Genomic DNA, 16,877 nt, shown 5'->3' on the forward strand with positions numbered 1-16,877 from the left:
CCAGCATTTTTCTGAACTTTTTCAAACTGTCAAACGTTAAATTTCCACAATTTTTAGATGAATGTGCTGATGGACATTAGCCAGCCAGAATGCACAGAATGCTCCTGATTTCCCACTAAATGGTCAGATAAATGTTTTGTTATCATTCTACAGAATATAGTCATTATATTAAGAAAGATTACATTTATATTTATTGGTTTATGATTTATCAAATGTTGGAGGTTAGCACTGTTGTCTTACAGTAAGAAGGTTCTGGGATCGACTCCACCACCTGCTGCTGGGACCTTTCTCTGTGGAGTTTGTGTGTTCTCGCTGTGTCTTCGTGGGTTCTCTCTGGCTTCCTCCTACAGTCCAAAGACATGCAGATTGCAAATTGCCCATAGGTGTGAACATGAGTGTGAACGGTTGTCTGTCTCTCTGTCAGGCCTGTGACACACTGGTAACCTATGGCAGCTGGGTTGGGCTCCAGCCTCCCTTGCAACCCTGAATTGGATAAGTGGAAGAGGATTTACAGATAGAGTTGTCAAATGTGAACTGTGAAACAAAGACTCTTACAGAAGATGACAGGTACTGAACTGAAGACATGAGCTTCAGCAGTCACCAATAAATCTTGGTTTCCTCTCGTAAACTGCAGAATTTGAATTCGGTGCCATTATGCACAAAGGGCCAAGCTGACAAACGACAATGGTTTTCACGTTTCAAAATGAAAACGTGCAACCTTTGAAAGCTTTTCCTATTTCTCTTTGTGAGCTCAGCTTCTGCATAAACCACTGAAAGCTTTTTTTAAAATAAGGCATATTTACGCCCTTCAGGTGACTGCTTGTTGGCCTTCTGAATTTCACTAGCGCCTGCGGCTTGAAAGGCATTTTGACAATAAATTAATGTGGCTTGTTTTATATTTTGATTCATGTTTGTCTGCAGATCAAGGATTCTGTCCCTGTAGTTCTCAGTGAAGCACAGCAGCTCTCTCTTCCAATAATACCTGCATTCACTTCTGCACTGAATGTGGATATCTGTTGCATACCTCGCTTCAATTGAACGCGTACTCAGATGTTGCCCTCAGTGTGTTAGTATTGTCCAACTGAATTCAGTTTCAACAGCTTCCCAGTGTGAAGTCACACATTTTATACTCGAGTGATTTTTCTGTCGGGTTCCAAGCGACAAGTACAAATCAGATGCTGTTCAAGGCCACCGGCAGGTTTGCGTTGCTCAAGTGTCTCGGAGCAGATGGGAGTGTTTCTTTTCCCCACATTCAAGTTTTATAAATGCCTCTTAGTACCGTTCAGTAAATATTTCAATAATGCATGTAATACTGGAGGAATAAAGGTCTGCTGCTTTGTCTTGGTTTGTATTTTTGTGGCTCTTGTCATTGGCGGTTAAGTGTTCACGGTGTCAAACAATGTCAAAAAAATCCCGCTATGCATTCACTGACAGGCGAACAGAAACGAGGTTGGAATGACAGGTTCAAACAAAGGCTCGACAGCATTCACACACAAAGACGCAGTCACATTTTAAAAGCCCTGAAAATTTTTAAGATCTATGAAAACCTTTGTAGACAACTACATCACAGCTGCAACTGTTTATGCGAGAGGGCGAAGAGTTGAATAAACTCTGCTTTTGTCAGAATTACAAAGGCACAGGGTCATCTTTTAGATATCTCAGCCACACAGGCTGAGATATCCACTCCACTGGCTTGATCCGAAGCCAGTGGATGAATGGATTCAGAGATTCTTTAATGTCACTGTTAGACTCAAACCTACGTGACAAATAAAGGAGACTGCACAGTGTTTTAATCATGCAGAGTAAATAATGTGTACAGTAGTGTGTGAATGTCAGTCAGTCAACCAGCATGCTTTAGAGTCTTTTGAGCCCAACTTGCTTAGGTGTGCTGTATCTCTAACCAGGTCAGCTCCACCCACCAATTTCCTGTAAGAAATTGAAAGACACAGCAAATAAGGACAGGACAACGAGGCCAGCCCAGAGGCCGTCGCCAGTAAATGAATCGCTGGCATAGACAGGTTCTGTTTGCACCACCACCAGGTTATTAGACATGGCAATGGAAACAACAGCACCGGAGTGCAATTTCAACAAATTGTGAACTTCAGACAATCATTGTAGAAGCCCAGAAAAGGAAACACGTTTTATGTGATGGTCTGAGGTCTAAAATCACAAACGGAATAAAAATACTGAATGGAAACAAGTAGCAGAGGCTTTAACTAAGTTCAAAGCCAAAGGAACCAAAAGAAGGTAGAAGCCATATTTGAGTAACCGCTAACACCTGTTATTGGCACATCTATGATTCTACACTAGCAATGGATTTATATATATATATATGCATATGTATATTCTTTTGCTAGTACAAAGGGAAGGAAAAATTACAGCAAGCAAACTTTTTCACCACTTGTTTGTGCAACTGCCAAACTTTCTCTGTTTGGCTGTAAAGAGTATTTCTAAAATTACGGTGAGAATTCAATGGGAACGGTGTTAGACCATAAAATGCAAAATGGTATATCGCCATTGCAGAAACATTTAATAGCCATAAATCAATCAAAAATACATCAGTTCAACTTTTACAGTCATAATATGTAGAAATCTTCTTTTTTTTTTTTTACTGTGAAAATCACTTTTTTTTTTTTATCACTTTTATGCTGAAAATACAAAAATATCATATATATCAACAGAAGACTAAATAGTGGCCGAGGAAGTGTCTGGATATACTCCCAATCCAAAAAGGCCTGTGCTACCGTGACATCGCTGTGCAACCATAAGAGTGGCACAAGGTCAGGTTGAAGCACCTCGTCTCGGTTCCTAAGTCCAGTAAGATTTCCACCAAGAACAATCAGATCAAAGATGCTGCTCTCGTCGACATGCAAGGCTGCAGCTACAGCTCAGATACGCATGCAAGCATCCAGCATGCCGATAGGCTGGCCTCGATTAACTTCAGCCAGGCGTAGCATGCTGGCACATGATAATGTGTATATACTGTTTTTTGTATTCTTAGATCGACTTGAGAATATGGTAAATTGAACCATTTCTGAGGTGTACAAGTGAGTTCATTTGTGTTTGGTAAGCAAAGGAATAATCCTGCCACTGACTAAAAATCAACTGAAATTGAAAACTACTCATAGAGTATGTTTGGGTACCTGAGAGATGTACTGAAAATAGATGTGCATTTCTTCTTCTTTTTTTTTTCTACCCTGTTAAAGAATTTTTGAAAGGCAGTTAGAGTCTGTTGATTTTATTTTAAGGACAGAAGTTGAAGTCTGAACCCAGCTGTACATCATCTAGTTCGTATTTGAGCTGAGTCCTTTTTTAACTGACACGTTAGAGCATCTTTTCACAGTGAGGAAAATGATGCAGAGATGAAGGTGGAGGCGGTCCAGGGGAAAGTACAGTCCAAAACAAGATTCATGAGAATCCATTGAGACCAGGACGGAAAGTGCAAATTCGGCACACGCTGCACTTTTAGACAGAGTTCAGAGTTAACACCTACCACTTGAACACCACAGAATTCTTGAAAAGGCCAGAGCTGTGAAAAAGAGACTGTCTGTCAACATCAATGTAAACCTGCTGCAGCGCTCGCTGGAAATGGATGATATTCATGAACCAGGATGAGTGGAAAATGCAGGTGACGTGGACCTTGGCAGGACTTTCATGCAATGACTTGTGATCACACACGCATCACTTTTCCAGTCCAGCTCTTTTTACTCACAATGCTCTCGTTATCACGACTGCCCACACACACACTATCCATAGACTCTTCATTAGAGCCTCTCACAGGCACACTCATCCATCCCCACAGGCAATATCACAGGCCTGCCACTACAGCATGGGTAGTAATGACTGTACAGGTCACAGCCTTACAGTTCAGTGCCACTGTAAGGATTTTTCTAAACTAAACTGTTGCTGTTACTTAAGACAGTGTGGTACTTGTGCTTGTTATGCACAGTGTTTCTTAAATGTGTTGAATGGGGCTTTAAATTTGCAATAAAGGATTTTTGGACTTATAAGTGTTTTTTAAGCTGAGCAGTCATAGTTTTCTATTCTAATAACTTTACCTGCTAAATCCTCCTCTGTGTTGGCCAACTAAGCAGCCACAAAGCTGCCAAATCCCACATTAAGAGCAAGGAAAGTGAAATTCGTGGTGTAGTCCACTAAGTAGTGGCTACAATAGCCAAAGAATTGTTGCAAAGACATTGATTGCGGTTTCTTTTACATTTTTTTTTAGCTTGCCCTGGAACGTTGTTGATGGGTTTAGTGTCTGGCATGGCAGGTTCAGGTTTACTAACGTGGGGTTTCCCCCCCCCCTAGGTTTTATGAGAGTCTGCAGTGGATGTCAGACAATAAAAATATGAATTTATATATTTTCAGATGCAGCTTTCTGGTCCAAGGGGTTTACATTCGGGCAGTCTGAAATTTTGGCTTACTGCATGACTTTCCATATTGATCCAGCCGAGAACTCTTTTGCCGCACACCAAGGAAAAAAAAAATATATTTTTCGGTACCAGTGAAATGCAGAGTTGATTGTGTTTGCTTTCTCTGGCTCTGACTCAGCTCCTTGATGTAAGGACATTTATAAAATAGCACAATCAGGAAGTTAAGTCTGCAGAAATGAATAATTAAATTAGAACAGCACTGTAGCCTGTTATGATAGCACTTACCCTTTTACTACAGTGTGTCAGGCAGGCTTTTCTCCTGTGTATCTATCATATTGACACACACAGAGCTCACCACCCGGCTTTAAAATGTCTGCAGTGCCCGTGTGTCACATAGCTTTCATTGCAAATGCCACTCCATTACTTCTGATGTCCGCTTTCATCTGCACAGAGACAGCCACTTCCTTTGCTTTTGATAATCCATCTCCTTCTCTTTACTTGCGTAAACTTCTGAGCATCAGAATAACTAAGACTAATAATTAACTTTCTTTTCTTCCTGCCTCTCAGGTACACAAAGATTGTACATTCAAAAGTGATTTTTAAATCTAGTCTGGATGTTGAAACTGTCTTGGAGACAAAAACAAAAAACGGCGAAGCAGTGAGAGGGTAGAGAGAGGGTTCTCCTTTTTTTTCTGTCAACTTGCCTTCAGAATAAATTCAAGCAACGTCAGACATGAAAAATTCAGGCCCTTCTCATGTCGAAGTGATACAGACGGCATATGTGCTGCTCCTGTACTCACATTACTGCTGTTTGTACTGCTGAAGGGAGACAGAGACAGCAGGGCTTCGAATTTAAAAAGTTTTCCCAAAGAATATTAGGTCAGAGAGAAAGGATTAGTAGATAAGGATGTTGCCACATGGGATCCTTTAGCTTAGGAGTATTTTCTATCATGGTTTCTTTATACAGTAGGAAAAGAGTCGTTGTAAGGGTTCCTTCACCTGTGTATTTATTACAAGACATCTTAATAGTGAGTTTACTTTTGGGGGCTAATGTTTGCTCATCATGTGCATATTTTTTTTCTGTGTGTCTCCGCAGCCGTGCTACGAGCGGGTAAAGGACTGGCTTAATGAGAACCTGGTGGCACTTTGGATCTTTGCACTATGCACAGCACTTACTCAGGTAATTACAGCTGGAAAGCTGTGTGATTTTTATTTTTTTCCCCCAAGACCCTTTAGCTCCATCCTTGCTATCTATGGCACTGCTTCAGAAAAAGGCTCCTACTTTGAGATAAATAAATCTAATACTGCCTGTTTCCTTTGCATTAAGCGTAGGAACGCAGGATTTTTGTGGACAGCTTGAGCCCATATAAGCCTCGTGTTACTGCTGAAGACCACATAGGGAGGTTTGACTTTCCATAAAATTCTTTTATCTCCTTTCCAGCCAAGTGATACGTGATGTGGTTTCACAATCTGGGTGGAGAAATATGCTCTGCCTGAGAACATCGATCACACGAGGCTCCTGTGTGGCTGTAGGCTGATTTTTAGTCACCCATTAGAGTCTCAGTGCCCTTGAAAACCCTGCATGCAACATCCTACGTGATAAACCTACACAGAGCAAAATGAAAACTAGATCGAAGAATGAAGAGCTTCCGGTCTTGTCGTAAATAATCTGTGGTACAGTACAACACAAGGAGTTATTTACGGTTTAAATAATTGCAAGTAAGAATTTTACAAGTGAAAAACCGAGTGAATATCTAACAGAACGTGCAGAGACTTGTGGTGTAATCATAGACTCCACGCTCGCCTGTTCAACTGCTCGTTAACACAGATATGTAATCAACCAATCACATCGCCACAACTCAGCAAACTCTATTCTGAGGTTCAAATCGAGCGTCTGAATCGGGAAGAAAAGTGATTTCAGTGATTCCTGTGGGATTTTCACACACAGCCTTATTGACGTCCGAGGTCAGAGGAGGATGGGTGGACTGCTTCAAGCTGAAAGGCAAGCAACAGTAGCTCAGAAAACCACTTATTACATCCAAGACATGCAGAAGGGCATCGCTGAATGCACAACACATCAAACCTTGAAGCAGATGAGCTTCAGCAGCAGAAGACCACAGGCTGCAGTTTACAAACAAACTCACCAAAACTGGGCAATCCGGTCATTAAGTGATGACGTGACGAATCCTACTTCCGGGCCTAAAGTAGTCTGCGTTTAATATGGCTTTTGTGTTGTTAACATGTTTAATGTTTTATATTTTCTTCTATTTAATCTCAAAAAGCTCCTAAAACAGTCAGTGATCACTGTTGACCTCCCTCGGCTTTTATTACCGCTAATCATTTATTAGAGCTCAGTTTTTAAAACCTTAGGATGTAACTACAGCCCAGCCCATGCAGCAGTATATGAATGACTAACCTCGTATTGTGGATGGATTATCTCAGTTGTTCTCCTGGCTGAAGTTTGGTCCTTTTACAGCATCCTGCCATGCGATTACATTTGTTCCTGACCACCGAGAACACTCACGTTAACTTTTATCGAGTGGAAAAAAAGTTAGCTTGTTTATATTATGCTAACATAGCTGTGTCGCTAGCGGTCACGTAGCACATCATTATATATCAGCTAGCCAAACTTCAGTAACCCTACAAACGTCACTGCTGTTTAGTTTTCTGTCTTCATTTATGTTGGAAGTGATAACAGAGCTGTACGTTTTAATTTGTTTCCAAAACCCCGCAGTCAGGACATGCTATATTGTATTTAGATAGAAGCTAGCGAGCTAACTCCCTGCTAACTTCTAACTCCGTTAAATGTCATAAATTCCGTTTTCATGGATGCCTGGATGTTAAACTCAATTGTTACACCTGGTAGAGCAGAACGCTGATCATTTTATTAAAGATGAAAGACTTTAGACAGTTTTTCAACTCTCAGTAATGCCATAGTGATCGTTTGATATATGGACCCGCAGCGGAGTTTAGGCCCAGACACGGCTAGTGACGTCAGACTTAACGACCGGATGGAGGATTGGAACACAGTTCAGTTTGTTAGGGTTAGAATTTGGTGTAAACATCATGAAATCATATTTTGGGCTCCTTCGAACCAAATGACGATCACTCATTTTCCTTAATGACCACAGCGTACCCATCTTCCGATGGCTCCTCCCTGTAGGATAAAGCTCAGATCATTCCAAACTGGTTTCTCGGCATCCACATTCACCAGATCTCAGTCCAGTATAAACAGTGGACTTTGCTACAGCATTTTGGCTGTTACCATATTGATTTGAGAAACCGAAGGCACTGCATGCTCTTACCAACCACAAAGCCACATAAGGAAGTTCTCCACTGGCTCCATGTTTATAGACCTCCATCTTTTATCTACAGTCTGTGGGTACATATAATTATTTACGATAGTTGATGTTAGTAAACATTAGATGAACTGATGGAGCACAACCGATATTAATGATATTACTGCTTGATCTAACAAAAGGCTTGCCTGCTTATGTTACACAAGATTTTTCATTAATCATCAGTGGATATTATTCACATCAGTGGCTGCAGTTTGGCAAGATTTGCATAGTTTTTTTAAAGGCTCGCAGACATCTCTTTATTTAGCAACACACAGCTTGCACACAGCTCGAGAGAGATGTCTGAAAACCCCTTAAAGTGCAGCGTGTTTTAGGAGGCACTTTAGGAATAAACATTTTAGGAGTGGATGAGGTTTAGATAAACCCCAGAAGATATTTTTTTACTCATAGCATTAGAGACAGAGAATCGTGACAGTAAAGCAACTTAAAACCTAGAATCTGCTTATACATAAACCCAAATATATCCATAAATTCAACAAACCAGTGACTAGACAGTTCGGATAAATGAGGGATTATCATAATAGTAGTTCATATAAACACAGGCAACTGAAATTTTAAAGGTACTTATATTTTAAGACACCATGTTGACTAAAATTGAATTATGAGAGTGTACAAACCATATTTTCATCCATCTTGGCTGTGCACAAAAGTTAGCTTTAGGGAAGTTTTATGGTCAAGGCTCGAGAGAAGTGTTTAATCAGGGTTTCCTACGGTGCGTGCGACACTGTTAAGTCCAAAATTGAATTTAAAAACCTTCTCTTAACATACAAGGTCTTGAATAATTAGGCCTTATCATATCTTAATGGCCTCATAGTATTTTATTATCCAAACAGAGCACTTCACTCTCAGAGGCAGAGTATTTAAAAGTAAAATGGAAGGCAGAGCCTTCATCTTTCAGGCCCCTCTTTGGAAATAGCTCCCAGTTTGGATTGGGGAGACAGACACACTCTCTTTTAGGATTAATGTTGAAACATTTCTTTTAGATAAAACTTATAGTTACGACTGGACTCTGAATTATCCCTCAGTTACTCTGCAATGGCTGCTGGGGGTGTTTCTTCTTTACTCTTGTTACTACTCTCATATGTTCACACAGCACTCTGCACTTAAACATTAGTTGTTTGCTCGCTTCCCTAGTGTGTTTTTTTTGTCCCGCCTCTTACCCATCCCCCACCCTGAGCCTGGTCCTTCCTCTTAAAAGGGAGTTTTTCTTTCCTGCTATTTCAAAGTGCAAGCCCACTGGGGGTCATCTGATTGTTGGGGCTTTTCTCTCTTTATCTTATGACAAAGTGCCTTGACTTGACTGCTGTTGTGATTTGGTGCTATATAAATAGAACAGAATTGAATTTGTGACAAATACAGTAACAGGAGCATAGATTGACTAACGTAAGTGGATTTTCTAGTTTTCTCTTGTTCCTTGAACACAGTGGATGTTACAGACAGCAGGGAGCTTGGAAATGTCTAAATGATTGTCTTTGAACAGAAATATCAAATATAATTTAGCTTCCAGTTTAAAGAATTTGCTGAGATTCCCATTTCAGAACCATACATCTTTGAAGCACTTCTTTATTTTAGTTATTTATTTTTAACCTGTGTCAGAAGATAAATTGGAGACGGCACAGACTGCCAGTGGCCCACCAAAAAAATCCTGCAGTGAGGTCAGACGACAGAATCAATATAAGATGAACCAAAAACAAACTTTTCCTCTGTCGCAAGCGGTTAAAACTTTCTTCATGTCGCTCTGTGGCTTAAAATGTGTCTCAGCTTCACTTCCTGTTGTTCACATATTAAGATGATGTGGTTCAGAGATCATTTACATAAAGGTTTGGCATACTTAGCTGATGAGCAGAGCACCTTCAGGTTTTTGAGTACTGCCTTCCATCTGATATAAACGTTTAAGGAGACCCTTGAGCTGAGTGCAAGCAGGCTCACATGCACAATTTAAGGCAGATGTTAAACTTTTATATACCCTTAAGTGAGAAGGGGTCACAGCTTTTGTCACAAAAAATAATTCCTAGACATGAATTCATAGAATTGTCTTATTTGCAGAGCAGGCAGGGTCCGTCTCCACCGGGCTGTTTAGACTGCAGCACCTCGATGAGTGCATGGACGAAAATGAAAATGTGTGCAGACATTTAAGATTCCCGGTGGAGAAGTCATGCCAGCTTTGATGCTTCCACAGCGTTTCTCCTAATGCCCCAGTTTGCTGACATGTCTTGACAAAAATGTTGAAATGTGAATGAGCAGTCGCGTCCTTCTCGGGTTGAATAATAAAGCAGAAATCAGAAAGTCAGTCAATCAGTGGAGGGCTAAAGCTGCTGAAAACTCAGCCTTCTTAGGGTTTTCTGGAGTTTTTCTTTTTTATTGTTGTTGTTGTTGTTGTACAATTTGGTTGCAGCCATGAACACAAAGCCAACGCCACAGGAAGCTGTGTGATTCTTGTTTGTCTCCCTGCTGTTGAGCGAGTGCACGACTACTACCAGATTACAATCTCCGCATGGTTATCAGAGAAAATCGGTGTTATCAGACACTTGCCTCCAGTCAACTAAAAATAAATAAATAAACTGAAAAAAAAAAAAAGATTTGCTGCCTAATGTAGGGCACCTCAATTTGAATATTTCATGCAGTACACCCGAGCATCAAAACCAGTCCCATCTGAAGTTAACGCGATTAGAGGCACTGCATCATTAACACAATCGGGCGGAAATGATTGTGCAGGGCGTGCATTAGTGGTCTCAAGAACAGTTTTCCATCAAATTTTATCTTCAGTGTAATTTCACGGCGTAAGCTGTGCTCATTTCTGCCTCTAATTTAAGAAAGAGATGGCTGCTCTTATCACTAGTACACAGAGGAGCACTCATCGTTCCTTTTGAGTTGGGCTATCATGTGTTCCGTGCATTTGCCTGAAATCTTCACATCACCCTGTCAGCGTTCGCACACGTCTCCATCTTCCTACGCAATTACGGATAATTGTGGTATTGGAAAGGCAAGAGAGGAAAGCAACACTGCAATCTTCTAGTAATCCAATTCCACAATAGTTCTGCAGGGTGTAAAAAATCTAAAAGTATTAGTGCACTTTTTTTTTTTCTTCCCAGCAACACAATGAGAAATTATTTCAGTATTTTGACATTTGAAATTTTTCAAAATTACACCTGGAAGGAATTCATTTCATATTCCGGCAAACAAGATACCTTTAGGGAAGTTTTATGGTCAAGGCTCGAGAGAAGTGTTTAATCAGGGTTTCCTACGGTGCGTGCGACACAGCAGGGTCTACAGGAACGTTTTAAAATGGGTTACAGATACTGGTAACAGCAGCCATTAAGCAAGCTCACTGAATTATGACTCTCCCACAAATCAGAAACAATAAGGGCCAGTTCTGTATAATGAAACGATGTTGATTTATTATTCTAAAAAGTTCGAACTATGTTAATGGAGCTGCATCATTTAATTCACTCGCAGTCAGGCAAATGCACACTTGGATTGCATCTGCATTGAGCCATTTAAATCTGAAAAGCAGTTTTTTTGTGTGTGTGTGCCAAAGTGATTTGCGCGCACATTAGCATTGCGGTGTCATTTCTGTGTCCACAGTGAAATGTCTGAATGCCACCATTTTGCAACATCTCTGTTTGTCCCCCGTGCACAATGAAACGACTTTTCTGGCATTTTAAGCTTTAAACACTCCAGAGACCAATTTAGTAAAAGGTCTGTTTTCAGGGGAGAAAAAGGCTCTTTTAGTCTGAATGTCTGGGCGGAGAGCTGAAACAGAGAGAAAGAGACACATTTACAATTTACCTGGCTTAATGTGGACGTCCTCCTACATAGAAACACGAGAATTTATTTTAGTCTTTAACTTTAAATTAAGGCACCTTTGTTTACTTTAACTAGTTTTTTATTGGCATGCAGATGAGAAGCATACTGGCTCTATAACTACCAAGTGAATGATTCAAAAACTTGAAAAATTGTGCAAACCTGCACAAATAACCGAGCGCTAACAGTGCCCGAATATCATCAAGTCTTTCCAACTCAGTCTCATTCAAAAGTGAGGTTTTTTACCCAGTGAATCCACTGATATTTTACTTTAGATGCCAGTTTCCCGCTCTAAAGTGAATTCACACTTAGTGAATTCATTATAGAAGACAACTGCCACTTAATTAACAGACTGCATCCTCAAGTGATGTGTTACACCTTGAAAAAAGTGGAGAACCATTGAGATGCACAAGTTTGATTTTAGTGGTACAAGAACAAAGTCATCAGAAGTAGAACTATGTCCTTTAATAATGAATCACTTCAGAGGTTTTCAAACCTAACTTGAAAGTTTTTTTTCAAAGTTTCTTTCAAGGCTGAGAACAAATGCACTGCCTAAATTTGCTGAATAACTTTCCGCTGACTGGCTTTATCGCTGTGTAAAGGACCACACAGGTTCAGCCATATCTATAATGCATCATAATGAGTCTGTGTGGGATAATGTGTGTGATCTCAGGTTGCATAACACTTTATACCAGTGTCAGTGAATTGTAAATTGATCGTTACTTTTTACTGGTATCAAACGCATCATAATTATTGTGATGTTTCATTGTTATTAGTATCATTTGTGTTACTATAATTGTAGATTGTATTGTATAAAATAACGACTCTATGGATACATATTGTATGATGTATTGCATCATAGATATCATGTACAAACGTGTCGAGCCACCTCTTATTTCTTTATATTTTGCCCACAAGGAGCCAAACTTTCGAGTCATTGTTCTATTATAGTTATTCTTTGTACTCATTTTGAGTCCAGTCCTTATACCTGACCATTTTCAGGGCAATGTTTTTTGTTAGACGAACATTTAAGAATAAATAAGTCATCTAACTCAGGGGATGGTGCTGTGTCTACAAATAACAGACAACTCATTTTAAATTGTATCTTTGGGCACTTTGTTACTAGCAGCAGGTCACAAAAAATTATAATCTGTTCTCATTTCTTTAGCTGAATCTATGAAAAATACCAAAGATAGCATAGTTTTACAGACTTGAAATAGTATTTTCAACTCCAACAATGAGATTCCCAAATAGCTAATAGCTGGAAACTTGAAATATCTTAGAATGGCATGCAGTGTGTCCTTTATAATTAATCCTAAATGAATAGTAAAAAATCCAGCAGAAATCTGACACATAGCTGACACTGGACTTTCAACTAAGCTGTTCTCTGAAGCATTTCAGCCAGTAGTGTTGATGATCTCTTCAAAACTGAATTCTGATTGCAGATAAGTACTGTTAGATTTTCATTCACTGTGCAATACCATCTGGCAGCAGCTTCATTTTTCAGTATGACAATGATCCCAAACACACTGCCATCACAATAAAAGCATAGCTGGATAGAAAAACACAGTGGAACACTATCAGTCATGGATTGGCCTCCCAGAGCTCGACACTCGAGATTATTGAAGGAGTGTGGGATTGTGTTGAAAAAGAACTGAACAAAAAGTCAACCAACATCCTGAAGACTACTTAAAGAAATGACAAAACTTGACTAAGAGAGCTCAGACTGTGTTGAAGAATAAAAGTGATCATTTTTAATTTAATTCAATTGTATTTATACAGCACCAAATCATAACAACAGTCGCCTCAAGGCACTTTATACAATAATATAACAGAGAAAACCCCAACAATCATGTGACCCCCTATGAGCAAGCACTTTGGCGACAGTGGGAAGGAAAAACTCGCCTTTAAAAGGAAGAAACCTCCAGCAGAACCAGGCTCAGGGAGGGGCGGCCACTGGACGTGACCGGTTGGGGTGAGGGGAGGAAGACAGCACAAAAGACATGCTGTGGAAGCGAGCCAGAGATTAATAATAAGTAATGATTAAATGTAGAGAGGTGTAAAAGCACACAGTGAGTGGAAAAGGTGCCTGAATAAGCATATTATAACCGATATGTGATATTGACTTTCAACCTCTGTTTTTGTCTTACTTAAAAAAGATAAAGCAGAATATTTAGCCAACATATCTTACACTTATTTGAGTGTTGGGACTGTCTCCTTATCATTATCAGAGATACACTTCCTCTTCTTTCAGCTGCTCGCCACAGCGAATCATCACATCTGCCTCCTCAGTCTATTACTAGCATCCTTCTCTGTCACAGGAACCCTCTAGGTGATCTGTGATCGTTCTCTCTTCCCTAGCAGCTCTGTCTTCACCATCCTTTGTCCAATAAGTTAAGTTAGCTACACTAAGAGTTCGCTGTAACAGTGGGAGAATATCTTTTTGTCATGTATGGTTGAGCAGGTACACAGCGATCCAAAAAGTGAGATGAAAAGTTCCTTTTATATTTCACTCCCAGATCTCTGAACCCTTTAATGGCCGGCCTGTTTTTGTTGTGTTTGTGCAGATCCTGGGTCTGGTCTTCTCCATGACAATGTTCTGTCAGGCAGTGAAAGTGGAGACCTTCTACGCCTAGCGATCGACCCTTCCCTTCCACCCTTTGGCGCACTTGGATTGTTATTCATCAGAGAGGAACGGCCATAGACCCACCCTGTTCTCCTCGTTCCTCTCTCCCTGCCTCTCCACCTGCTCCCCCTTCCCCCTCTTCTTTCCAGCGGTTGTCCTCTCTGTGACATTCGCTCTTGGATGTCACCGGTCAGTTTTCTTGCTAACTATCAACAAGCACAGTGTCAGTGTAATACCTGAGTTCCTATGGTTTGCTCTGTGTCGAAAGCTAATTTCTGTGATACATTTTATGAAACAGTATTACGAACATGTATAAAAAAGAAAACAAAACAAAATCCAGTGTAACCCCTTTTTTAAAATCTGTGTTTCGGTTTTAAATTATTTTATGGTTTGTATGTGTTTTCAAAACGAGAGCTACAGTTGAGCAGTGTGCACTGTGTAAAGTGCTTTAAGTGCATGTCTCCTGCAATGATGTGTATTAAATGTTTTGGCTCAACCTTATCTTGTCATTCCTTAACAGAAAACACCATTCTGGTTTAATGTGTAGTCATGCTTTTTTCTGCCTGGTATCCTGGATACTAAACATGAGCAATAATGGATAAAAGGGAAAAAATGCCACGTAAAATTGTTAATTTGGCCTCTCTGCCACGGCATTAAAACATTTTGTAGCGCCTAACTAATCAGGCATTAATTAGATACTTTAATGAAACCTGTGACCAAGTCTGAAGCTTGTGACTTTTTTATTTTTTTATTGGCTGGAGTTTTTCATGAGACACGGGAATAAAAGGAGGAATTTAAATGAACAGTACAGTAGAAGGAGCCTTGAGACTGCCCTGGGGCAATTTCCCTTCCAGCACCAATCAACGCACCAATGACAAAGACTCATCTTTAAAGTCTCCTCTCGCCCTTTTATGACTCCCTAAGTTCCTTTTTTCTCCTCACCTTGGACCGTCGACTATAATACAAGAAATACACCGAGTGTGTACACCAGAGACAACCTTTGATTAAATAACCCCAAAGGGGGAAAACGCTTTAAGACTTGTTTTCATCTGTAATTTAAAGTGCTGCAGGTGCTGGAAGTCTTTTTTGCTTTCATTGTGATTTCTGGTCCATTGCTTCTTTTTATTTTCTTTAATTACAAAGTCATGACCTCAAAGGGCAAAAGTTCTAACATTATCAAATATGTGGAAATAGCCCTCCTGAAATCAACCCAAGAAATTACAGTCAGCAGCTAGGTAGAGCTACAGGCCTCATTACTGTTTTCATATGAATCCAAATGGACCATTTTCAGACATATACACAAGTGTTTCTTTTACCATATATGTACAGGATTATGGGAATGTTGGAAATAGGAAATGCAATAAACTGACAGAGCCTTTAACGATTCTGGAGATATCTTCAAAACAGCTTTTAGTGTTAAACCACTTTCCCACCAGAGAGTTGCAGATAATGGTTGCACCTGAGAGGCATAAACGGGCACTATTTTACAGAGAGGAAGAAGCTGAACTTAAAGATAGCATTAAGGCTCTGAGAAGAAATAAAATCTTTAAGTAATACGGCGACAAAAATGTATATTGTGGACCTTTTAATGCATGTCAGAACTGGGTGTCCTGTCATGGCTCGCTTTTCATTCTTCCATTTGCATCCATGTAATGGACCTGAGCGTGCATTACTTGCCCCAAGTTCACATAAATGGCATGTAAATACTACAATTCTTGCTATTTTACCAATTGATATGAATGTACAGCAATATTCACTGATTACTGATATATATATATATACCGGCCAATCACATGGCAGCAATAAATTTAGGCATGCAGACAGGGTCAAGGTGACCTGCTGAAATTCAAAGTGATCATCAGAATGGGGAAAGGGTGATTTAAGTGACTTTGAACGTGGCATGGTCCTTGGTGCTAGATGCTGCTGATATACGGGGATTTTTCCGGCACAGCATTCTCTGGAGTTTAGAGAGATGGTCTGAAAAAGAGAAAATATCCAGTGAAAGGCAGTCGTCTGGGCAAAAATGCCTTGTTGATGTCAGAGGAGAAAAGCGAGACTGCTTCCAGCTCATAAAGAAGCTAAACTAACTCAAATTATAACCAAGGTATGGAGAATAGCATCTCTGAATGCAGAAAACAGAACATTGAAGCAGCTTGGCTACAGCAGCAAAGGACCACCCCAAGTCCCACTCCTGGCAGCTAAGAACAGAACAATCTCCTATTGGACAATAGGAGGGTGGACAGAAAAATGTTGCCTGGTACGAATTTTAGTCTAAACAACATGAAAGCAGGAATACATGCTGCTTTGTATCCACAATCCAGGCTGCTGTTGGTGTATTGGTGGTGGGGATATTTCCTTTAGCACACTTTGGGCCCAGGTTAGTAACTGAGCAGTGTTTAAACACCAAAGACTAAATCTCATTGCTGCACGTGGCCAGACCTTTAGGACCACAGTGTACCATCTTCTGGTGGCTACTTCCAGCAGGATAACGTATCATGATACAAAGCTCACATCACTTCAGACTGGTGAGGATTGTTTCCGGCCTCTTGTGGAATAGATGCCACAAAGCATATAGACAGTTCTGAAAGCAAAGATGGGGTTTTACACATTATTAGCTAGGATATCACTGAGTGATCCCTCCTCACTTTGAAGCCTCAAGATTAGCATTTTTGCCATCACCACATTTGACTTTTGGACCCAATATCTGGGCAA

The 16,877-nt window shown here is 40.2% G+C and overlaps 1 protein-coding gene across 2 annotated transcripts in view; it reads left to right on the forward strand.

Moving 5' to 3' along the window:
* The window catches only part of tspan4a (tetraspanin 4a), a 201,212-nt gene extending 186,651 nt beyond the window's left edge, over nucleotides 1–14,561 (forward strand). For both annotated transcript variants that reach the window (XM_085407106.1, XM_085407099.1), the window contains 2 exons: nucleotides 5,473–5,556; nucleotides 14,107–14,561. In XM_085407106.1, the coding sequence (XP_085263232.1) occupies nucleotides 5,473–5,556; nucleotides 14,107–14,175 (153 nt within the window). In that variant the 3' untranslated portion in view covers nucleotides 14,176–14,561. The remainder of the gene's footprint in view (nucleotides 1–5,472; nucleotides 5,557–14,106) is intronic.
* The last annotated feature ends 2,316 nt before the right edge of the window (nucleotides 14,562–16,877 follow it).

The sequence above is a fragment of the Rhamphochromis longiceps genome, linkage group LG1 (assembly GCF_057381845.1).
Source record: "Rhamphochromis longiceps isolate RC_006_pf linkage group LG1, R_longiceps_female_GT1.1, whole genome shotgun sequence".
Classification (NCBI taxonomy): domain Eukaryota; kingdom Metazoa; phylum Chordata; class Actinopteri; order Cichliformes; family Cichlidae; genus Rhamphochromis; species Rhamphochromis longiceps.